The sequence below is a fragment of the Bufo gargarizans genome, chromosome 1 (genome assembly GCF_014858855.1).
Source record: "Bufo gargarizans isolate SCDJY-AF-19 chromosome 1, ASM1485885v1, whole genome shotgun sequence".
NCBI classification, from domain to species: Eukaryota; Metazoa; Chordata; class Amphibia; order Anura; family Bufonidae; genus Bufo; species Bufo gargarizans.
The window spans coordinates 359,019,021-359,045,072 of NC_058080.1; the positions used below are offsets into that span (position 1 = coordinate 359,019,021).

Here is a 26,052-nt window from a genome sequence, read left to right on the forward strand (position 1 = left end):
AAGGTGCACTTTGGAATATGTGCCCCTTTGCCCACCTAGGCTGCAAAAAAGTGTGACACATCTGGTATCGCCGTACTCAGGAGAAGTTGGGGAATGTGTTTTGGGGTGTCATTTTACATATACCCATGCTGGGTGAGAGAAATATCTTGGCAAAAGACAACTTTTCCCATTTTTTTATACAAAGTTGGCATTTGACCAAGATATTTTTCTCACCCAGCATGGGTATATGTAAAATGACACCCCAAAACACATTCCCCAACTTCTCCTGAGTACGGCGATACCAGATGTGTCACACTTTTTTGCAGCCAAGGTGGGCAAAGGGGCACATATTCCAAAGTGCACCTTTCGGATTTCGCAGGCCATTTTTTACACATTTTGATTGCAAAGTTCTTCTCACACATTTGGGCCCCTAAATTGCCAGGGCAGTATAACTACGCCACAAGTGACCCCATTTTGGAAAGAAGACACCCCAAGGTATTCCGTGAGGGGCATGGCGAGTTCCTAGAATTTTTTATTTTTTGTCGCAAGTTAGTGTAATATGAGACTTTGTAAGGAAAAAAGAAAAAAAAAGAAAAATCATCATTTTCCGCTAACTTGTGACAAGAAATAAAAAATTCTAGGAACTCGCCGTGCCCCTCACGGAATACCTTGGGGTGTCTTCTTTCCAAAATGGGGTCACTTGTGGCGTAGTTATACTGCCCTGGCAATTTAGGGGCCCAAATGTGTGAGAAGTACTTTGCAATCAAAATGTGTAAAAAATGGCCTGCGAAATCCGAAAGGTGCACTTTGGAATATGTGCCCCTTTGCCCACCTTGGCTGCAAAAAAGTGTCACACATCTGGTATCGCCGTACTCAGGAGAAGTTGGGGAATGTGTTTTGGGGTGTCATTTCACATATAACCATGCTGGGTGAGAGAAATATCTTGGCAAAAGATAACTTTTCCCATTTTTTTTATACAAAGTTGGCATTTGACCAAGATATTTTTCTCACCCAGCATGGGTATATGTAAAATGACACCCCAAAACACATTGCCCAACTTCTCCTGAGTACGGCGATACCAGATGTGTGACACTTTTTTGCAGCCTAGATGCGCAAAGGTGCCCAAATTCCTTTTAGGAGGGCATTTTTAGACATTTGGATCCCAGACTTCTTCTCACACTTTCGGGCCCCTAAAAAGCCAGGGCAGTATAAATACCCCACATGTGACCCGACTTTGGAAAGAAGACACCCCAAGGTATTCAATGAGGGGCCTGGCGAGTTCATAGAAAAAAATATTTTTTTGCATAAGTTAGCGGAAATTGATTTTTTTTGTTTTTTTCTCACAAAGTCTCCCTTTCCGCTAACTTAGGACAAAAATTTCAATCTTTCATGGACTCAATATGCCCCTCACGGAATACCTTGGGGTGTCTTCTTTCCGAAATGGGGTCACATGTGGGGTATTTATACTGCCCTGGCTTTTTAGGGGCCCTAAAGCGTGAGAAGAAGTCTGGAATATAAATGTCTAAAAATGTTTACGCATTTGGATTCCGTGAGGGGTATGGTGAGTTCATGTGAGATTTTTTTTTTTGACACAAGTTAGTGGAATATGAGACTTTGTAAGAAAAAACAAAAACAAAAACAAACAAAAAATTTCCGCTAACTTGGGCCAAAAAAATGTCTGAATGGAGCCTTACAGGGGGGTGATCAATGACAGGGGGGTGATCAATGACAGGGGGGTGATCACCCATATAGACTCCCTGATCACCCCCCTGTCATTGATCACCCCCCTGGTAAGGCTCCATTCAGACGTCCGTATGATTATTACGGATCCATGGATCGGATCCGCAAAACACATGCGGACGTCTGAATGGAGCCTTACAGGGGGGTGATCAATGACAGGGGGTGATTAGGGAGTGTATATGGGTGATCACCCCTCTGTCATTGATCACCCCCTGTAAGGCTCCATTCAGACGTCCGCATGATTTTTACGGATCCATGGATACATGGATCGGATCCGCAAAACACATGCGGACGTCTGAATGGAGCCTTACAGGGGGGTGATCAATGACAGGGGGTGATCAGGGAGTGTATATGGGTGATCACCCCTCTGTCATTGATCACCCCCTGTAAGGCTCCATTCAGACGTCCGCATGATTTTTACGGATCCATGGATACATGGATCGGATCCGCAAAACACATGCAGATGTCTGAATGGAGCCTTACAGGGGGGTGATCAATGACAGGGGGTGATCAGGGAGTGTATATGGGTGATCAACCCTCTGTCATTGATCACCCCCCTGTAAGGCTCCATTCAGACGTCCGCATGATTTTTACGGATCCATGGATACCAAAACACATGCGGACGTCTGAATGGAGCCTTACAGGGGGGTGATCAATGACAGGGGGTGATCAGGGAGTGTATATGGGTGATCACCCCTCTGTCATTGATCACCCCCTGTAAGGCTCCATTCAGACGTCCGCATGATTTTTACGGATCCATGGATACATGGATCGGATCCGCAAAACACATGCAGGATGTCTGAATGGAGCCTTACAGGGGGGTGATCAATGACAGGGGGTGATCAGGGAGTGTATATGGGTGATCACCCCTCTGTCATTGATCACCCCCTGTAAGGCTCCATTCAGACGTCCGCATGATTTTTACGGATCCATGGATACATGGATCGGATCCGCAAAACACATGCGGATGTCTGAATGGAGCCTTACAGGGGGGTGATCAATGACAGGGGGTGATCAGGGAGTGTATATGGGTGATCACCCGCCTGTCATTGATCACCCCCCTGTAAGGCTCCATTCAGACGTCCGCATGTGTTTTGCGGATCCGATCCATGTATCCGTGGATCCGTAAAAATCATACGGACGTCTGAACGGAGCCTGACAGGGGGGTGATCAATGACAGGGGGGTGATCAATGACAGGGGGGTGATCAATGACAGGGGGGTGATCAGGGAGTTTATATGGGGTGATCAGGGGTTCATAAAGGGTTAATAAGTGACCGGGGGGGGGGTGTAGTGTAGTGTAGTGTTTGGTGCGACTTTACTGACCTACCTGTGTCCTCTGGTGGTCGATCCTAACAAAAGGGAGCACCAGAGGACCAGGTAGGAGGTATATTAGACGCTGTTATCAAAACAGCGTCTAATATACCTGTTAGGGGTTAAAAAATTCGGATCTCCAGCCTGCCAGCGAGCGATCGCCGCTGGCATGCTGGAGATCCACTCGCTTACCTTCCGTTCCTGTGAGCGCGCGCCTGTGTGCGCGCGTTCACAGGAAATCTCGGCTCTCGCGGGAGGACGCGTATATGCGTCCACCCAGAAGAGCAGGGCCGCCGGCAGGACGCAATCCTGCGTACGGCGGTCCTGGAGTGGTTAATGCACTGTCTGAGAGTCTACCAATTGTGTCCAGTGCAGGTGAGAAGAAGCTGCCTTTAGGGTGCCAGTTTCTATTTGTGGGTCTGCTTACATTCACCAATAACTCTGCTGCCTATGCACAAGAAGATTCAGATGGTGGGACTGAGCATCTGTGACTATCGCCACTGGACAAATTAGGTGGATATTCCGAGAGGCAATGTAAAAAATACCATACGGCAGCATAACAAGTATGTCACTACAATATCTAGACACAGGAGCATTTTCTTAAAATGATTCCAATTGTAGAAGAGCTATACATAGGGAGTCATTTATTAAGACTGACGTTTTAGACGCCAGTCTTAATAACCGCTTAATAACCCCTATATATACTGCTATATGATTAAAGACAGTGTCAGATATGTACCCGATGTTATGAGGTTTTATATCACTTTAAACTGTCCTTCACTGGAGGGAAACCACCAGGCCACTACCTCTGAAGTAGTCTCAGTGATAGCTTACCCAGACAAGTCAAGAGACACCAGTGTGCAAGGGGAAAGACAAAAGTGTGGTCTGTGGACAAGCCAAGGTCAGAGTGGGTAGAGTTTTTTCTATCTGATAAACAGGCAATAGCAGAGGACAGGCAGCACAGGGTCAATACAATCCAGAGGCAGAGGTCAGGACGTGCAAAACACGATCAACATGGTAAATGGGATGGAGACCAATTAGTCTGCATGTACGCTAGCCTTTTAAGAACCAGGGACAGCGTGCACCCTAAGAAAGCAGAGAATAGCAGACTGGAGGTGGGGAGTCCTGAAGAGAACTACAGCATGGAACAGGCAGAACTACAAGTTCTCCAGCAGTTGTAACCACAGATCCCAGCTGTTATAGAACTGAGAGAGAAGTGATGCAAGCAGACATGGACCACTGGCATTACAAATGTTGTGACTGATATATGTATGTACAGGTCCTTCTAAAAAAATTAGCATATTGTGATAAAGTTCATTATTTTCTGTAATGTACTGATAAACATTAGACTTTCATATATTTTAGATTCATTACACACCAACTGAAGTAGTTCAAGCCTTTTATTGTTTTAATATTGATGATTTTGGCATACAGCTCATGAAAACCCCAAATTCCTATCTAAAAAAATTAGCATATCATGAAAAGGTTCTATAAACGAGCTATTAACCTAATCATCTGAATCAACTAATTAACTCTAAACACCTGCAAAAGATTCCTGAGGCTTTTAAAAACGCCCAGCCTGGTTCATTACTCAAAACCGCAATCATGGGTAAGACTGCCGACCTGACTGCTGTCCAGAAGGCCATCATTGACACCCTCAAGCAAGAGGGTAAGACACAGAAAGAAATTTCTGAACGAATAGGCTGTTCCCAGAGTGCTGTATCAAGGCACCTCAGTGGGAAGTCTGTGGGAAGGAAAAAGTGTGGCAGAAAACGCTGCACAACGAGAAGAGGTGACTGGACCCTGAGGAAGATTGTGGAGAAGGACCGATTCTAGACCTTGGGGGACCTGCGGAAGCAGTGGACTGAGTCTGGAGTAGAAACATCCAGAGCCACCGTGTACAGGCGTGTGCAGGAAATGGGCTACAGGTGCCACATTCCCCAGGTCAAGCCACTTTTGAACCAGAAACAGCGGAAGAAGCGCCTGACCTGGGCTACAGAGAAGCAGCACTGGACTGTTGCTCAGTGGTCCAAAGTACTTTTTTCGGATGAAAGCAAATTTTGCATGTCATTCGGAAATCAAGGTGCCAGAGTCTGGAGGAAGACTGGGGAGAGGGAAATGCCAAAATGCCTGAAGTCCAGTGTCGAGTACCCACAGTCAGTGATGGTCTGGGGTGCCATGTCAGCTGCTGGTGTTGGTCCACTGTGTTTTATCAAGCTAGCTATCAGGAGATTTTGGAGCACTTCATGCTTCCATCTGCTGAAAAGCTTTATGGAGATGAAGATTTCATTTTTCAGCACGACCTGGCACCTGCTCACAGTGCCAAAACCACTGGTAAATGGTTTACTGACCATGGTATTACTGTGCTCAATTGGCCTGCCAACTCTCCTGACCTGAACCCCATAGAGAATCTGTGGGATATTGGGAAGAGAAAGTTGAGAGACGCAAGACCCAACACTCTGGATGAGTTTAAGGCCACTATCGAAGCATCCTGGGCCTCCATAACACCTCAGCAGTGCCACAGGCTGATTGCCTCCATGCCACGCCGCATTGAAGCAGTCATTTCTGCAAAAGGATTCCCGACCAAGTATTGAGTGCATAACTGAACATAATTATTTGAAGGTTGACTTTTTTTGTATTAAAAACACTTTTCTTTTATTGGTCGGATGAAATATGCAAATTTTTTTAGATAGGAATTTTGGGTTTTCATGAGCTGTATGCCAAAATCATCAATATTAAAACAATAAAAGTCTTGAACTACTTCAGTTGTGTGTAATGAATCTAAAATATATGAAAGTCTAATGTTTATCAGTACATTACAGAAAATAATGAACTTTATCACAATATGCTATTTTTTTTTTAGAAGGACCTGTATATCTCAGATTTGGATTGCAAAAGTGGCCAGATTAATATGTTGGGAAAAAAACTTGTCTTACCAACAGCTAGTCCCGGATCACTATTCATTGTCTGGACAATCTCCATGCCCTGCAAAAATGGAAACATTTAATAAACTGTGAGATAAAAGGTATTGGCTAAGTATAACAATATGCTATTGTCATTAATATATGTTATAAACAGAATTTTTGGAACATATAAATGAGACAAACCTTTTACACATGCCCCCAAACAGATGAGCGGCTATAGGATGATTAGAAAGAAGCTATACAGAAAAGGATGTATGGAGAGACTGAGTCTATGACTTACTGCCTCTTCTCAATGGTCTACAGTTCCTTTGTCAACATTCAGACTAATAACTTAAGGACTGGATTTATTCATGCATTATAGTCCAGGGGGGATTTATCAAAACGGTTGTAAAGGAAAATTGGCTTAGTTAACCATAGTAACCAATCAGATTGAACCTTTTATTTTTCTAAAGGAGCTCTGAAAAATTAAAGTTGGAATCTGGTTGGTTGCTATGGGCAACTACTAAGCCAATATTACGTTAAATCAGTCTTGATAAATCCCTCCCCACCCCCCCCCGGACTATAATGCATGAATAAATCCAGTCCTTAAGTTATTAGTCTGAATGTTGACAAACAAAGGAACTGTAGACCATTGAGAAGAGGCAGTAAGTCATAGACTCAGTCTCTCCATACATCCTTTTCTGTATAGCTTCTTTCTAATCATCCTATAGCCGCTCTGAAAAATTAAAGTTGGAATCTGATTGGTTGCTATGGGCAACTACTAAGCCAATATTACGTTAAATCAGTTTTGATAAATCCCCCCCAATTTTTTAGAATTTATATTTGCCCATAGTAGTGATTTGTGTCTTTTTCCCTATGCATAGTATCTTACTTTCTTTACACCATTCTGATCCCTATCTACACATTTTTATCCTACATTATCAAAAAAGTATATATTCGGCCATAAAACCCCAGCATGGTGGAAATCTCTATTGTTTGGGAGGTTGGTGTTTTGAATGATGCTTTCTCTGCTCTGTTTACCTGTTCCCCGCCGCAATTGCAGTGGTGAGCAGGTGTAATTACAAGTATGGCGTCCCCATTCACTTCTATGGGACGGCTCCGTCCTATTTACTTGAACAGACAGAGGCATCTCATAGAAGTGAATGGGTACGCCATACTTGTGATTACACCTGCTCACCACTGCAATTACTGCGGCAAGCAGGTAAACAGAGCAAAGAAGGCAGTGCTCGTATGAGCGCTGCCTTCTATTGAAACAGCTGATAGGTGGGGCTGCCGGGAGTTGTATTTTAACAATGCAAACAAATTTTACATTTCAAATTATTACCTCATTTAAAACAATCCAATTTGGATCAATTTGTGCCTCTCCCTCTGGGTCCAATACCACAGTCTGGTAAGCTCTGAAGTCTGTAAGAGTGATTTCGGCATTGTCTGGACAGACATCAATTGTGTCAACCACAAAATCTTTGTCAAAGTCGCCTTCACAAGCATCCCCAATACCATTTCCTGAAGAAAAACACAACATTTTTTATATTTTTTGGGTAATTATTACAAACCATGACAATTCTTTGGGTTTCAACACTATTTGATTCAATTCACACGGCCAGAAATGCTACCTCCTCTTATCGGTTTGCAAATCTCCTTTTGGAGATGACACAGACAAGTAGAGTAGACCTTGGAGTATGTGCATATTACGGTACATTAAACAAGCAATTCCAAGGCCCTGAAAATTTTCCATTCTCTCAACAGCTGCAATTTGCCCAAACAGTGGCATTGTTTTTAGCACTACATGCATACTTAACGAGTAATTAAACTTTTTATAATACTTTTTTTTATCTGATCGTTTTTTATTGTTATTTCAATATGTAAATATAAATGACAAAATCAATTATACTTCATAAAATAAACTTACATTCACAACATGAATGATGTTTCACATGAGTATTGTTGTTTTACAAAGTGTTGGCATGAAATACTTTACCCGATGCCCATAACTTCCCCCCTCTCCCCCTTCCCATCAACCCTCCCCCTTTACGGTATTAGCTTCTTGTCTAGACCACATTACCATTTGAACGCACATATGTCTGCCAAGGCTCCCATAACTTCTCATATTTGAGAGGACATCCTCTTTTTTGAAAAACAGCCTTTTCATAGACAAGCATAGTATTAACTTTGCATTTAAATTCTCCAAATGTGGGAGGTGTAGCCTGTATCCAATGCCAATTCCTAGCTACATATAGAAGACGACCTATAGCCGCTTTAAGCAATTGTTCGGTCCCCAAATCTGACACATATCCCAGAATGCACACTTTAGGATCCCGTGGTACACACACGCAATAAACTTTCTGTACACCTCGTCCCAGTATGCATTCAAATCTGCACACTGCCAAAGCATGTGTATCAAAACTGACGGTTCTACAGAACACCGAGGACATTTAGCGTCTAACCTAATACCGATTTTTTGTTAAAAAAAACGGTGTCTTGTAGACTCTGAAAATGATAAATAATTGCGAGAGCTTCCCACTTACACTCAAGGAAGACCTAGGCACCACTTCCAATATGTCTGCCCATTGCTCATTTGAGATTTCTCCTACATCTTGTTCCCATTTGCGCATCCTTGTTAACTAGTGTGAATCTAAGTGTTTTTCAATCAGCCATCTGTATGTCGTAGATATCATCCCCCCTCTCACTGCTCCCATCACTGTAAGGTGCAACGCTGTATCTTGTTATGACACCACAGTACCTTTCTGAATCATAGTGGAGTAAGCATGGCGCAGTTGTAGATATTGATAAAAGCTACGTCAGAGAATGCCATATTTCTCCTGAAAGCTGGCAAACGATTTGAAAACTCCGCCTTCTAAACGGTGACCCAATCTCATTACCCCTCTATCTTTCCATTCAACAAACCCTGTTAACGATCCAAATTCAGTCAGGGCTGGATTACGCCAGAGTGGGGTATACTCAGTGATCTCAGTGACCCCTCTCAGGCCTCATGCACACAACCGTTGTGTGCATCCGTGGCCGTTGTGCCGTTTTCCGTTTTTTTTCGCGGACCCATTGACTTTCAATGGGTCCGTGGAAAAATCGGAAAATGCACCGTTTTGCAGCCGAGACCGTGATCCGTGTTTCCTGTCCGTCAAAAAAATATGACCTGTCCTATTTTTTTGACGGACAACGGTTCACGGACTCATTCAAGTCAATGGGTCCGTGAAAGAACACGGATGCCCACAAGATTGGCATCCGTGTTCGTGATCCGTGGCCGTAGGTTACTTTCATACAGATGGATCCGAAGATCCGTCTGCATAAAAGCTTTTTCAGAGGTGACAGTATATTCTAACACGGAGGCGTTCCCATGGTGATGGGGACGCTTCAGGTTAGAATATACTGAAAAACTGTGTACATGACTGCCCCCTGCTGCCTGGCAGGTGCTGCCAGGCAGCAGGGGGCAGACCCCCCCCCCCTGTTTTTAACTCATTGGTGGCCAGTGCGGCCGCCCCCCCCTCCCTCCCCTGTAGTTAACTCATTGGTGTCCAGTGGGCCCCCCTCCCTCCCCTGTAGTTAACTCATTGGTGTCCAGTGGGCCCCCCTCCCTCCCCTGTAGTTAACTCATTGGTGTCCAGTGGGCCCCCCCTCCCTCCCCTGTAGTTAACTCATTGGTGTCCAGTGGGCCCCCCCTCCCTCCCCTGTAGTTAACTCATTGGTGTCCAGTGGGCCCCCCTCCCTCCGCTGTAGATAACCCATTGGTGTCCAGTGGGCCCCCCTCCCTCCGCTGTAGATAACTCATTGGTGGCCAGTGGGCCCCCCCTCCCTCCGCTGTAGATAACTTATTGGTGGCCAGTGCGGCCGCCCCCCCCCCTCCCTCCCCTGTAGTTAACTCATTGGTGTCCAGTGGGCCCCCCCTCCCTCCCCTGTAGTTAACTCATTGGTGTCCAGTGGGCCCCCCTCCCTCCGCTGTAGATAACTCATTGGTGTCCAGTGGGCCCCCCCTCCCTCCGCTGTAGATAACTCATTGGTGGCCAGTGGGCCCTCTCCCCTCCCTCCTAATTAAAATCGCCCCCCCTTTCATTGGTGGCAGTGGAGAGTACCGATCGGAGTCCCAGTGTAATCGTTGGGGCTCCGATCGGTAACCATAGCAACCGGGACGCTACCGCAGTCCCGGTTGCCATGGTTACTTAGCAATTTGTAGAAGCTTCATACTTACCTGCAAGCAGTGATGTCTGTGACCGGCTGGGAGCTCCTCCTACTAGTAAGTGACAGGTCTGTGCTATAGGCAATGTGCCGCACAGACCTTTCACTTACCAGTAGGAGGAGCTCCCGGCCGGTCACAGACATCGCAGCTCGCTGGTAAGTATGAAGCTTCTACAAATTGCTAAGCAACCATGGCAACCGGGACTGCAGTAGCATCCCGGTTGCCATGGTTACCGATCGGAGCCCCAGCGATTACACTGGGACTCCGATCGGTACTCTCCACTGGTCACGGTCACGGATCACGGACCTACGGACCCCGTTTTTGCGGACCATGAAAAAAAACTGTCGTGTGCATGAGGCCTAAAGGGAATCTGTCACCAGGTTTTAGCATATTAAGCTGTCACCATTGCCATGTACAATAAACTACCTTCTTTCCTGCTGTGGTCTTCTTTTTTCGCTTTTTCTGTTATGCAAATTAACATCCAAGGTGCCCAGAGGGGCCTTATTCTTCTTCTCTTGAGCCCAGTAACGCCCCCCCCCTGCAGTGCACAGCCCGCTTTAATTTCCAGCCCAAGCACGCCTCCTCATCAAGAAATATCCTCCCACAGCCGAGGTGAATGGCGCCGCCCCCTCCGCTACGTCATCTAATACATTCCAGATACGCCCCTTGCTTCTTCCTTTTGGCCGCCAGAAATCTCGCACAGGATCACTACCGCCGACTGCCTGCGCCTGTGCGATCATAAAGCTCCTGAGGGCATCAGCGATCAGGTTACGTCAGTGGGCTCGGCGCATGCCCAGTGACACTTTTGAGGCTGTTGCCCTCAGGAGCTTTATGATTGCACGGGCGCAGGCAGTCGGCGGTACTGCGCCTGCACGAGATTTCCGGCGGCCGAAAGGAAGAAGCAAGGGGCGTATATGAAATGTATTAGATGACATTTCACCCGCACTCAGGGCCCCATTTCACCTAGAACCAGCCCTGAGTGCGGGTGCAATGCACCAGCATGGAAAACTTGCCCGTGTGAAAGGGGCCAAAGTGTTTCTTCCATTCCCCTTCCTGTCTTTCATATGTGTAAGCTGAGGAATTGCAATGCTTTCTTAAACTTATGAGCCTGGCCGAGAGAAGCCACACAGCAGATCAATGTACCAAGCATCAAATTTCCCACAGTGTATCTCCTCACCAACTACAAATGGGCAACATAGTTATCGACAATGTCAGGAACATTGTGGTGTAAGTATAGCACATCATATATTTAGTGGAGCAACATTTAAAAAAAATATATAGTGGCTTGCACAAGGTGCTGACCATGACCAACAGAGTGTATGCACATTTTAAACACTTATTTGACTAAGTACTCCCTCCTTGTAGCAACAGAGTAGTCTGCTTTTGCACTGTTTAACCTGCGACAGGCAGAGATTTTTTTTGTTATATATAAAGGTGGCCAGGTATCTTCTTTTGAGGTTGAGCTCATAAGAGCAGTAGAATCTACTAAGTGGTACAGCAGTGACTGCTCCTCCAGCAACTTGGCCAGGTGGGAGTTCAGTTGACATACAAGCAGATTACTGGGTCTGCAGTGTAAAAGGAGAAACTGAAGCATGAGCTTGATGGCTTAGGGCATCAGCCCTTTGTGTGTGAGCGCCATACCCATAGGTCTGGTGTCCTAAACCATCAGGCACTTAATCCTGTTTGGGCCCCTATGCCCCTCTCTATGCTGTTTACCCTCTGTGCGACTCATCCAGTACTCCAAAGAAGGCCTTTGGGCCAAAAACGTTCAGTTATTGACTGGATACTCACTTAATAAATTACTTTAAAACAATCCAGTGGAATACAGGAGTCTTTTTTATTACTGTGTTTGGCCCGGGAACCATCTCCTGTTATCCACGATGCTAAAATTGGAGTGTCACCTAACCCTTTACTTAACTTTTCTCAGATTGTGATACGTCATGGTCTCCTTGGCCCCCTCATGCTTTCCACCTCTATATTTGCTCTGGGGGCCACCACCACTATGGCTTCAAGTGCCACTACTGCCAATACCAACATGCTATGCATTTAAGTTATCACCTTCTCCTCATAGCAGTCCAAAGGCTGACTTTCTTCTACAACTCTTTAAGAGAAAAACTATCTTGAATATCTTCCTTAGCACCCAGGGTGTTGTCTCTGGAGAAACAACATGCCCCAATTTTTCTCAGTGAATACAGAAAAGAAATGCTTCACACTAAGTATTAAGGAAGAGGACCAAAAGGAATAAGCTGAACACTGACTCAAAGTCACGATTTCAGACTCTGAAAAAATATCAGCCTCATCCTGCTGTGACTGAGATAATGAGTAAGTTATCCGCTCCACAATGTCATACTCTTCCTCCACAATAATTTGCCTTTGACGGCTGGAGGCAAAGGTCAACTGTAGCTTGCTTCTGCTTTTCACTAAGGTGGGAATCCTAGTGATATGCCACTAATGTCTCAGATGACACAACTCCTTTAACCCTTTAGCAGTGAACCAGCAAGTCATTGTACGTATAGCCTTCTTGTTTGAACAGTGGCAAACCACTAGAATAGACAAAGAATGATACTATTATGGGACCTGTTGGGTTATGGGGGGCTTCTGCTGTGGATTCAGAACTAATATCTCTTTTTGTGAACAACATTTGGAGAATTTCCATTTTGAGAATGGAAAAGCAGATTGGTAGAGCAGTCTGTTAGGGTTGTGTAGTTGTGCATGTCATCAAACTAAAGGTCCAGCCTGTGCAGATGGAAGCGAAGAAACTAAACATAGCACTGACTTAACCTGTGCAGACCTTGTTGTGCTCATGTAACAGTAGGTAAAATGGATTAAGTTGCAGAATTGACTCATCAGGGCAGATTTACAAATACTGTCTACGATTTAGAGTGTAAACTATGCCAGTATTATCAAGGTTGTTGATACTAGATGATAAACTTGGTGTACCTTTAGGCAGGGCTGGTTTTAGACAAATTCAAAGTGGGGCCCCAAATTCTGAAATATTGGACCAGCAGTCTGACAGCATTTTGTAGCACAGATAGTGGTTGCAACCATGGCAGCTGATTGTAGAATGCTACATTATTTTGCTTTAGCCTTTCCTCTGTAAGCTTATGATCCTGCAGCCTCTTTGGGTATGTTCACACAGAGTATTTTCTGTGCCTAAAGAAAAAACTTTTTGGATGTGTTTTTTTTTTCTGACGCATTTTATAACACACTTTTTGATGCAGTTTCGGCGTGGATTTTCATTCCTGCTCATTTTCAAAGGGAATTCTGGACATGGAACCCACATGAAGAATGGTCAGGGCAGTTTATATAACCACAAGCTCAAAAAAAATTGGGTTGTCCCATCTGGGCCCCTGAAGTGAATGGAGAGCACAACGTGCATGCATGGTCATCCTCCATTATCCTATTAGTGTGCTGAAAATAGCTGATCACTGACAATTCCATAGCAGTGAATGGAGATAATGCTGCACTTGCACACTGTTATGGTGGATCTGTGGATAACACACTGTTATGGGGGATCTGTAGATGACACACTGTTATGAAGGATCTGTAGATGACTCACTGTTATGGGGGATCTGTGAGAATATAGATTTAGTGGCTGTTACTGAGACATGGTTTAATGGGAGTAATGACTGGGATATAACAATACCAGGGTTCTCTCTATAAAGGAAAGACAGAGAAGGCAAGAAAGGGGGAGGGGTGGCCCTGTATGTGAAAGATAGCATAAAATCTAATTTAATACAAGTTAGTGAGACCAATTTAGAGTCAGTTTGGGTTACCTTGCAGCTTGATAATCATAAGGTAACTCGTGTAGGTGTGATATATAGACCACCTAGCCAAGTCAAAGAATTAGATGATCTACTAGTTGAGGAAATAGCTAAAATGACATTGAAAGGGGAAGTTATCATTTAGGGAGACTTTAATCTTCCTGAACGAAACTGGAAAACCAAAATAGCTAGTTCTGCCAGGAGTACAGATATTCTAAATTCCCTACTGGGATTATCTCTACAGCAAGTAGTTGAGGCGTCAACCCAGAAGGAGGCCATTTTAGTATTGTAGGATTTAGTATTCACAAATGGGAATTTGGTATCTGATATTAATATAGGGGAAAGCTTGGGATCTAGTGATCACCAGTCAGTGTGGTTTACTATAAGTACAGTGACTGAGTCAGTCACACCACACAAAAACAAAAGTTTGAGATTTTAGAAAAACTAACTTTTCTAAAATTAGATTAGTGGTATACGAGTCCCTATCAGATTGGAACAGTTTCAATGGAGTCCAGGAAAAAATTAGACTACTTAAAAGTGGCACTATTGAAGGCAACAGATAATTGCATTAGGCTTTTCTGTAAAAGCAAAAAAAGGAAGAAGTGGCCAAAATCATTAAAAACAAAAAGATAGAATTTAGTAATTATAAAAAATAAAAAAAAGAGAATGACAGGCAAATTTATAAGATTAGGCAGAGAGAGGCCAAACAAGTTATAAGAGCTTCTAAAGCACAGGCAGAAGAGAAATTAGCTCAGTCAGTGAAAAAAGGCGATAAGACATTCTTCAGATACATAAATGAAAAAAGGAAACAAACAAGGAATTAACAAATTAAAAACAAAAGAAGGAAGGTATATGGAAGAAGAAAAAGAACTAGCTGACTGCCTCAATGAATACTTCTGTTCAGTTTTTACAAAGGAAAATGAAGGAAAAGGACCTCAGTTAGGAAGGAAGACTAATGAATCTTTTGATGTATATGTCTTTACAGAGGAAGAGGTTCTAAGTCAGCTGTCTAAAATTAATACAAATAAGTCACAGGGGCCTGATGGGATACACCCAAAGCTATTAAAGAGCTTAGCGGTGAACTAGCAAAACCATTAACAGATTTATTTAACCGATCACTGCTAACAGGAGTCGTCCCAGAAGATTGGAAATGAGCAAATGTTGTGCCCATTCACAAGAAAGGTAGTAGGGAGGAATCGGGCAACTATAGGCCAGTAAGCCTGACATCAATAGTGGGGAAATTAATGGAAACCATACTTAAGGAGAGGATTGTGGAACATCTAAAATCCCATGGATTGAAAGATGAAAAACAGCATGGGTGTCACGGCTGGCGGTGGGGGAAACCCCCAGCCGTGCGGTGCCAGGAGATGATAGGGTTACCCCTTGGCCGGGACACCAAAGTTAGGGAGCAGGTCACCTCCTATTGCGTCCCTAACGCTGACCCTGTCTCCTATCAGTATGAGCCGACCTTGATGGTAGGAGGACTTATACGCCGGAACCTTACAGTCCCTACGAGCCCTCAAGTCGGCCCTGTACTAGGGGACAGAGTCAGACGCCCTACTCCTCCTAGGCACGGAGGAGCCGGGGTCTCAACGGCCAAGCAACACTGGGGGAACATCAACAGACATATGGAAATGACAGGTAAGTGAGACTAGTCCTGCACTTACCTGCCACAGACACACAAACCTGGAACCCATGAACAAGTGCTGATGTCCACAGCAACATAAAGGACACAGCACACACCAGACATTACACGAGAAACCAGGAAACCATAAGCTGCACTAACAGGATAACCCCACACACACCTAGATAACACCGTGAAACATAGTTTTAAACTGACAATGGTTTATGACCAGAAGGATGGTCCCCACCAGGCAGATGGAGGAGACAGGAGGCTGCTCCAGCCAGCATGGCTGAGAGCAACCTACTGAGCCCAGCCAGGGACTGAGGCTTTATAGGCCAAGAGGCCCCACCCAACGATCAGCACACACCCAGTGAAGTCACACACACTGGGAAGGGAGTTAACCCTTCCAGCAACACAGAAGGGAAACTCACATAAAGGGGAAAGCACACAACCTCACTCACCTGTCTCCGACGGCAACGGCATGCGTGGCAACCGTGTCCTCCAGCACAGCCAACAGGCCGAGACACTTCCACCGCATGCAAACATCGCCAGACGTTGCCGCGGACAACCGCAGGTGAAGGGAGGAGTCCAGGTGCATATTAAACATCACCTCGTGCACAACAAACAACACAAAGTGCACACAGACATACAAACGGGCATTCACACAAAACCCGTTGCCAAGGGCAACCGCACGCACACTTGTTGTCCGCGGCAACCGCACCTGAGGCAAACAACTAAGTGCCCCAGCTGCGGTTGACGAACTCCCAAACCGCGGGCAACAGCATGCGGCACCCAAGGAGTCACGACCATGACCAAGGGTCGTGACAATGGGTTTTCTTCAGGGAGATCATGTCAAACTAATCTTATAGATTTTTTTTTATTGGGTGACTAAAATAATAAATGGCAGAGGTGCAGTAGACATCGCTTATCTAGACTTTAGTAAGGCTTTTGATACTGCCCCACATAAAAAGGCTTATCAATAAATTGCAGTCTTTATGCTTGGACTCCCATATTGTTGAATGGATTAGGCAGTGGCTGAGGGACAGACAACAGAGGGTTGTAGTCAATGGAGTATATTCAGACCATGGTCTTGTTACCAGTGGGGTACCTCAGGGTACTGTTCTGGGACCCATATTGTTTAATATCTTTATCAGCGAAATTGCAGAAGGCCTCGATGGTAAGGTGTGTATTTTTGCTGATGACACAGATTTGTAACAGGGTTGATGGTCCTGAAGGGATACACCAAATGGAAAAGGATTTAGGCTAGGTCTACACGACGACATTTGTCGCGCGACATTTTGTTGCACCAATGTCGCGCGACAATTTTTATAATGGCAGTCTATGGTGTCGCACTGCAACATGCGACATGCTGCGACTGCGACGCGACAGTCGCAGAAAATCCATTCAAGATGGATTTTTCTGCGACTGTCGCGTCGCAGTCGCAACATGTCGCATGTTGCAGTGCGACACCATAGACTGCCATTATAAAAATTGTCGCGCGACATTAGTGCAACAAAATGTCGCGCGACAACTGTTGCGCCCTATCTGTCGCGCGACTTTTTGTTGCGCGACAAATGTCGTCGTGTAGACCTAGCCTTAGGAAAACTAGAGGAATGGTCAAAAATCTGGCAACTAAAATTTAATGTTGATAAGTGCAAGATAATGCACCTGGGGCGTAAAAACCCAAGAGCAGAATATAAAATCAGTAATACAGTCCTAACCTCAGTATCTGAGGAAAGGGATTTAGGGGTCATTATTTCAGAAGACTTAAAGGTAGGCAGACAATGTCATAGAGCAGCAGGAAATGCTAGCAGAATGCTTGGGTGTATAGGGAGAGGCATTACCAGTAGAAAGGGAGGTGCTCATGCCGCTCTACAGAGCACTAGTGAGACCTCAATTGGAGTATTGTGCGCAGTACTGGAGACCATATCTCCAGAAGGATATTGATACTTTGGAGAGAGTTCAGAGAAGAGCTACTAAACTAGTACATGGATTACAGGATAAAACTTACCAGGAAAGATTAAAGGACCTTAACATGTATAGCTTGAAATAAAGACAAGGCAGAGGGGATATGAAACAAACTTTTAAATACATAAAGGGAATCAACAAGGTAAAAGAGGAGAGAATATTTAAAATAAGAAAAACTGCTACAAGAGGACATAGTTTTAAATTAGAGGGGCAAAGGTTTAAAAGTAATATCAGGAAGTATTACTTTACTGAGAGAATAGTGTATGCATGGAATAGCCTTCCTGCAGAAGTGGTAGCTTCAAATACAGTGAAGGAGTTTAAGCATGCATGGGATAGGCATAAGGCCATCCTTCATATAAGATAGGGCCAGGGGTTATTCATAGTATTCAGTATATTGGGCAGACTAGATGGGCCAGATGGTTCTTATCTGCCGGCACATTCTAGGTTTCTATGAGACACAGTGTTATGGAGGATCTGTGGATAACACAGTGTTGTGGGGGATCTGGCTGTGATACTGCCACAGTGTGTGGCATAGCCTTACAGATGCCTTTATTAGCAACCCTGCTTTGCTTCCCCCAAGTGCTGAAAAAAAGATACTGCTAATTTGGACTCTGATTTGGTCCTCAGATTCTTAATCTACAGTGTATGCCATCGCCCCCCTCCTCCCACCATTAATTATGCAGACCACCTAAACAATGCCATCTTTAGTTTAACTAGAGCATGCAGAGGGGGCATAAGGAGCACACAAAGCAGGCACAGGGAGCACACAGAGGGGGCCCCTTTTGGAAAGGGGGCCCTGGACAATTGCCCTGTTTGCTGAGACAACCTCCGCTCCCCAATGCCGACCCTGCCTTTGTAGTGTCCCACTATGTAAATGTGGGCACTACTCAAGGGTCAATTGGGACACGTTGTTCTCCACCTCCTGTGGAACATGGTCGTTGTATTTTATATGGTATTTTTAATGTGTATTTTCCTGTTATATATTGTACCAGGCCTGTTAGGGGTGTAGTTCCTCCTCCTAGGCATCAGAGGGAGCTAGGGAACCCCCTATTATTTATAGTTAGGCCCAGACAGGAAAGAGTAAGTCCAGAAGGGAGTGAAGTTAGCATTTTAGCTAGAGAGGAGCTGAAGATCAGCTTCTAACATGCAGCTAGATAGCCCAGGTTCCAAGCTTGCATACAGGGGAAGAAGTTGCCTCCTGAAGATATCTAGTACCTTTAAAAGTACAGTGCAGAGCCACTTTTATCCAGCCAAGTAGAGAGCTGAAGGGCAGAAGGATATTTTACAGCAAGAGGATATATACCAGAGGAAGGTTTCCCTACCCAAGGATAAAGCCAGCAATAGGGCATACGGGCCTTGGAGAAAGCCAGACAGGATCTAAGGAAAATGCAGCCTGATCTGTAAGTGTTATTCCCTCTGAGTATCTTGCAAGGACTTTGCCTGCCATTTATATGAAGCCTGCCTGTTACCAACCTTTTACATGTGGAACTAACTAAAGACTGTATATAGTTGAAACTGTTCAGTAAAAAGAAGTTCTGGTTCACTGCAACTTGTGTTCCTCAATTATTCCTACAACAAATCGGTGTGCCACCGTTACCGGCACTGGGGTCACGAACTTAAAGGGATCTTGCCACCAGCACACTAAACCTGCAACACCCAGGGCACCTCACCTACCACCCGGCCTGGTCCCTATACATACAGAGTGCCCCAGAGGATCCATGTGCCAGCCTCTCTATCACTGCTGTATGCCTGCCCAGGGTATATAAAAACTGTGAGTACCAAGAACACCCTCGGTTTAGTAACTACCCCTGTGACCTCACATTAGGTCACCCTGCAGGGCTGCGCACTACACCTTTAGGTTGTCTAGTCTAAATTTACAATAACGTGCTTGTTTATGCTGTACATTTAATTTCCTGTATTGTACTGCCCCCTTGCTGTTTATCCTTCTGGTTCACCTTCTCCTGCTTTTGCTCTCTTCCCTCAGTGCTGGCTTAGTGATTTCATAGAGAAGACACTATTCATCCCTAGGAATATATAGAAGAAAATAGTGGGGGCATTACATACCATATGTATCTGTGGCGTTTTTATGTGAGGGATTGTTTTCTGTACAGAGGAGGAAAAGATTTGCAAGAGCTAATTGCAGTGCATACTGGAGACACGTGCTTGATGATTTGCTGCCCACCCAGAGAAAGACAAGCAAATCCTCCAGATACAGTATGTAAGTAAAATCTGTTTTAAATAAATAGGTCTGATTTCTGGAGATTAAATTTGTTTTCGGGTATGATAGCAATACCTTTACAAAAATCTGAAATATCATGATTTACATAAGTTGTACTTCTGCAAAACAAAAAAAAGTCTCAAGCTTAAAGGGGTTATCGAAGACCATAAAAATGTCCCCCATATGCCGGGACCCTCACAATGAATATACTTACCTGGCTCCCCGCTCCCTGCGCCACTTCTGGTCCCCGCACCTCCGCTGCAGCTTTTCCCCGTGCGCGGATGAAAACATCTGGTGTCAGCCGCGATGCTAGGGAGGCTCCCCAAGTCCCTGCATGCCATTGGCTGCTCCCCCTCCTGCAGCGCTGGTGCGGGGACCAGGAGTGGCGCAGGGAGCGGGGAGCCAGGTAAGTATATTCATTGTGAGGTGCCCAGCATATAGGGGACATTTTTATAGTCTTTTTTTAAGGCGTTTTCCAATACCAAAAATGTTGGGAAGTTCTGGTACAAGTATACAGTTGCCAGAAATACCAGACATTCTTAGTCCATAGCTGAAAATTAAACTACTGAGCGATACAAGCACATCAGGAAACAATCTTCACACTGAGGGCTTGTTCCCATGACCGTTGCCCCTCCGTGCCCGTGCTGTGGATCGCAAATTGCGGTCCGCAATGCACGGGCACCGACCGTAGGCCAGCAGCATGCGGGTCGTGGACCCATTCACTTGAGTTCTATCTTTTTGCGGTGTGGAGGCATGGAACAGAATCCCAGGAAGCAATCCATAGCCCTTCCGTGGGGTTCCGTTCCGTGCTTCCGTTCCGTATCGCATCTTCGGATTTGCGTACCCAGATTTACGGTGACCCGTGTATTGCGGACCCGCCGTATGCGGGCCACAATACAGCAACGGAGGGGCAACGGTCGTGTGAACAAGTCCTGATAACTGAGATTTTGCTTTTGTTTGGTTAAGCCTGTTTCAATTTCCCCTCCGTGCCCGTGCTGTGGATCGCAAATTGCGGTCCGCAATGCACGGGCACCGACCGTAGGCCAGCAGCATGCGGATCGTGGACCCATTCACTTGAGTTCTATCTTTTTGCGGTGTGGAGGCATGGAACAGAATCCCAGGAAGCAATCCATAGCCCTTCCGTGGGGTTCCGTTCCGTGCTTCCGTTCCGTATCGCATCTTCGGATTTGCGTACCCAGATTTACGGTGACCCGTGTATTGCGGACCCGCCGTATGCGGGCCACAATACAGCAACGGAGGGGCAACGGTCGTGTGAACAAGTCCTGATAACTGAGATTTTGCTTTTGTTTGGTTAAGCCTGTTTCAATTTCCCCTCCGTGCCCGTGCTGTGGATCGCAAATTGCGGTCCGCAATGCACGGGCACCGACCGTAGGCCAGCAGCATGCGGATCGTGGACCCATTCACTTGAGTTCTATCTTTTTGCGGTGTGGAGGCATGGAACAGAATCCCAGGAAGCAATCCATAGCCCTTCCGTGGGGTTCCGTTCCGTGCTTCCGTTCCGTATCGCATCTTCGGATTTGCGTACCCAGATTTACGGTGCCCCGTGTATTGCGGACCCGCCGTATGCGGGCCACAATACAGCAACGGAGGGGCAACGGTCGTGTGAACAAGTCCTGATAACTGAGATTTTGCTTTTGTTTGGTTAAGCCTGTTTCAATTTTTTCATTTTCGTTTTTCATTTACTCGTGGTCTTTGAGGAGCAATAACTTTTGTTGTAATTTGTAATGGCTCCATTTAATCATGCATATAATGTAGTGGGAAGCTGGATAATTCCAAATGGGGTTGTCACTGTGATTTCGTAGTAAAGAGATCACAGAGAGGCACAGAGCATTATCAGTCATGTTAATGCTCCGTGCATTTGCAGTCTGCATCGGGTCTTGGCTGTCATTCACGCAGCGGATGTCACGCACGGCATCCGCTCGTGTGAAACAGCCCTTAGTTTTCACAGTGTTCCCTATGCAGTATAATTGACCTGTTCAATTCCTTATCTGGATCTGCATGATTACAGCAATACTATATTTGAAGTTCCTGGGCCCCAAAAATTTTGGTTTATTTTTTATATTGTTTATGGACAGGGATTTTAAACATTTTTGTAATGTACTTTATTACAGAAATATATTTCTTTGTTCTAGAAAACATGCTGTAAAGAGTCTTCAAAGCAAAGTTTTGGAGAGAGCTTTGGTTGCTAATGAGGGTCTGTCTTCGGCATTTTACTGAATGGTAAAGACACCTGTGTATAACATACGAGGTGCAGACGAGCGTGTCCGGATTAGGTCCGGATGCGGTCCGGATGCGTCCCAGTGCCTTGCTGCAAACCCGCGCGAGTAGGTACTCAATTGCAGTCACTTTTGACTGCGATTGTGTTCCGATGCTCAGTTTTTATCGCGCGGGTGCAATGTGTTTTGCACGCGCGTGATAAAAAACTAACTGTGGTACCCAGACACGAACTTCTTCACAGAAGTTTAGGTTTGGGTTAGTTGTAGTGTAGATTGTATTATTTCTTCCTTATAACATGGTTATAAGGGAAAATAATAGCATTCTGAATACAGAATGCATAGTACAATAGGGCTGGAGGGATTTAAAAAAATAAATAAATAATTTAACCGATGGATCATGTGACGGACCATGTGATGAGCATAGTGACGCCATCAAAGGTCCTATTCTTCACAAAAGAAGACAGAAGAGATGCCGGCTGCGCGAGCAAGTGGATTAAGGTGAGTTACATTTTATTTTATTTAACCCTTCCAGCCCTATTGTACTATGCATTCTGTATTTAGAATGCTATTATTTTCCCTTATAACCATGTTATAAGGGAAAATAATAATGATCGGGTCCCCATCCCGATCGTCACCTAGCAACCGTGCGTGAAAATCGCACCGCATCCGCACTTGCTTGCTGATGCTTGAGATTTTCACGCAACCCCATTTATTTCTATGGGGCCTGCGTTACGTGAAAAACGCACAAAGAGGAGCATGCTGCGATTTTCATGCAACGCACAAGTGATGCGTGAAAATCACCGCTCGTGTGCACAGCCCCATATAAATTAATGGGTCAGGATTCAGTGCGGCTGCAATGCGTTCAACTCACACGTGTGAAGGGGGCCATAGAGGCTTACAGCCTGTCACTACCCCAGTCTCTGACTATGTACAGGTACCCTATCACTGACCATCACCCTGCCTAACTCACTTGTTACACACAGACGACTTCAGTGCTCAGTAAAATAATGAAGATTGAAGGCAGACTCTCCTTAGCAACACAGTGCTTTGCTAAGAAGATTCTTAGAAGACTCCATCTCATGTGCAGCTGTTCAGATTCCAGAAACTATGAGGGAGGTTTATCATGAGGGGAATTTTTAAAGTCAGTTTTAAAAGAGCCTGTGTTGCCGTAATTTGTGTCATATGTATAAAATATTGCACAATGTAAAAAAATGTTGTGCATTTTTAAAGGGGTATTCTGGTGAGTGGTGTAAAAGTACAAAATGTTTACACAAATAAGTACAAAAAGTTTAAAAGCCCTAATTTTTTGTTAACTTTTTGAAGCTAGAATTCTGGAATGCAGGGCTTGATACATTTCCCCCTTTATCTTTGTCCCAAAATTTTGTAAGATTATCTGAATAAACCTCATACACATATAGATCACACAAACTCTTTGCAGATGTCTCCAGGTTGAACTGAATGCAAACTAAATGCTTTGACAAACATATATAAGTACAAAATTAGGAGAAAAAAATACCATCAGAATCAGCTTGGTCTGGATTGGGTACAAGTCTGCAGTTATCTGGTCCAGGTGATGCAGTATCGGGAATTCCATCATTATCATCATCATCATCACACTCATCTCCTATGCCATCCTTGTCTGTATCCAGCTGTGAGCTATTAATATCTGATGGGCAGTTATCCCGGGAGTCCTGATGACCATCCCCATCTCTAGTTCAGCATAAAAAAAAAGAAAATGGGTTTTCCAATATATAGAACTCTACTAGTATTCTAGATATTAAGGGGGTCATTTATCATTTGAGATCGTTTTCATGTCACTTTTAAGTCTGGTTAAGGCTACATTCACACTAGCGTTTTTGCTGGATCCAGCAGGGTTCAGCAAAAATGCTTCTGTTACTGACGGGCAGATCTGTTTTCTATTCTGTCAGAGAAAACGGCTTTGCGGTATGAGAACGGAACCGAATGCATTTTGGAGCATTCTGTTCTGTTCAGTTAAATTTTGTCCCCATTCAAAATGAATGTGGACGAAATGGAAGCGTTTTTTTTCCTGATATTGAGACCCTATGACAGATCTCAATACCGGAAAATATTAACGCTAGTGTGAAAGTAGTCTAAGGCTACTTTCACACTTGCGGCAGCAGGGTCCGGCAGGCTGTTCCAGTCTGCTGGATCCATGCTAATGCTAGTCCAACGTGCCGCCAGAAGTCTGCTCCAGCCCCATTCACTATAACATGCCGAGAGGAGGGCGGACAAAATCTACAGCATGCTGTGGTTTTTGCTTGGCTGCCTCTCGGCTTGTTTGCTGTGCTGCGGCGGGACCTATAGGGAATGGGGCCGGAGCGGCGGCATGGTATGTAGCGTTAGCACGGATCCAGCAGGCTGTTTCCTACTGGAACAGCCTGCCGGACCCTGCTGCTGCAAGTGTGAAAGTAGCCTAACACTGTGTGGTTACATAACTTTGGCGCCTTCTCCACTTCTCCAGCAGGCCATGCAACATACTAAAATCTACACCAGCTCTTTTTTAAGTCATTTTCCACGTCAAGAACTGTCATGGAAAATGATAAATGAGACGGGCCTGCCCATTTCATTTTTTTGGAGGAAAAATGTGATATTTGTAATAATAATTTCTTGATTTCTTTTTTTCTTACCGATCTTGATTAGTATCACATTGATCTCCCACTAAGTCATGGTCTGCATCTGCCTGGGAAAAAAATACATCTCATAAATGCACATGAAGAAAGCTTTTGCATTTATCTAGCTAGCATGTATGTACCTCGTAGATCTTCAGATAAAATTATAAATAAAAACCTGGTTTTAGCATCGCCCTATAGACCCAGTTGCTACTTTAGGCATCCTCGGACTGGCCCACAGGGGAAAAAGTGAATCCCCCGGTGGGCCCCTGATATACAGAACAGAACAAAAGTTTGGACACACCTTCTCATTCAAAGAGTTTTCTTTATTTTCATGACTATGAAAATTGTAGATTCACACTGAAGGCATCAAAACTATGAATTAACACATGTGGAATTATATACATAACAAAAAAGTGTGAAACAACTGAAAATATGTCATGTTCTAGGTTCTTCAAAGTAGCCACCTTTTGCTTTGATTACTGCTTTGCACATTCTTGGCATTCTCTTGATGAGCTTCAAGAGGTAGTCACCTGAAATGGTCTTCCAACAGTCTTGGAGGATTTCCCAGAGATGCTTAGCACTTGTTGGCCCTTTTGCCTTTACTCTGCGGTCCAGCTCACACCAAACCATCTCGATTGGGTTCAGGTCCGGTGACTGTGGAGGCCAGGTCATCTGGCGCAGCACCCCATCACTCTCCTTCATGGTCAAATAGCCCTTACACAGCCTGGAGGTGTGTTTGGGGTTATTGTCCTGTTAAAACATAAATGATGGTCCAACTAAACGCAAACCGGATGGAATAGCATGCCGTTACAAGATGCTGTGGTAGCCATGCTGGTTCAGTATGCCTTCAATTTTGAATAAATCCCCAACAGTGTCACCAGCAAAGCACCCCCACACCATCACACCTCCTCCTCCATACTTCACGGTGGGAACCAGGCATGTAGAGTCCATCCGTTCACCTTTTCTGCGTCGCACAAAGACACGGTGGTTGGAACCAAAGATCTCAAATTTGGACTCATCAGACCAAAGCACAGATTTCCACTGGTCTAATGTCCATTCCTTGTGTTCTTTAGCCCAAACAAGTCTCTTCTGCTTGTTGCCTGTCCTTAGCAGTGGTTTCCTAGCAGATATTCTACCATGAAGGCCTGATTCACACAGTCTCCTCTTAACAGTTGTTCTAGAGATGTGTCTACTGCTAGAACTCTGTGTGGCATTGACCTGGTCTCTAATCTGAGCTGCTGTTAACCTGCGATTTCTGAGGCTGGTGACTCGGATGAACTTATCCTCCACAGCAGAGACTACCTCTTTAAGCTCATCAAGAGAATGCCAAGAGTGTGCAAAGCAGTAATCAAAGCAAAAGGTGGCTACTTTGAAGAACCTAGAATATGACATATTTTCAGTTGTTTCACACTTTTTTGTTATGTATATAATTCCACATGTGTTAATTCATAGTTTTGATGCCTTCAG

The 26,052-nt window shown here is 44.8% G+C and overlaps 1 protein-coding gene across 1 annotated transcript in view; it reads right to left on the minus strand.

The window, feature by feature from the left end:
- The window catches only part of LOC122929708 (cartilage oligomeric matrix protein), a 139,224-nt gene that overhangs the window by 35,302 nt on the left and 77,870 nt on the right, over nt 1-26,052 (minus strand). Inside the window, exons 12-15 of the mRNA XM_044283371.1 lie at nt 24,601-24,653; nt 23,469-23,662; nt 7,280-7,458; nt 5,968-6,016 (exon numbers count right to left, since the gene is read on the minus strand). Coding sequence (XP_044139306.1) covers nt 5,968-6,016; nt 7,280-7,458; nt 23,469-23,662; nt 24,601-24,653 — 475 coding nt within the window. The remainder of the gene's footprint in view (nt 1-5,967; nt 6,017-7,279; nt 7,459-23,468; nt 23,663-24,600; nt 24,654-26,052) is intronic.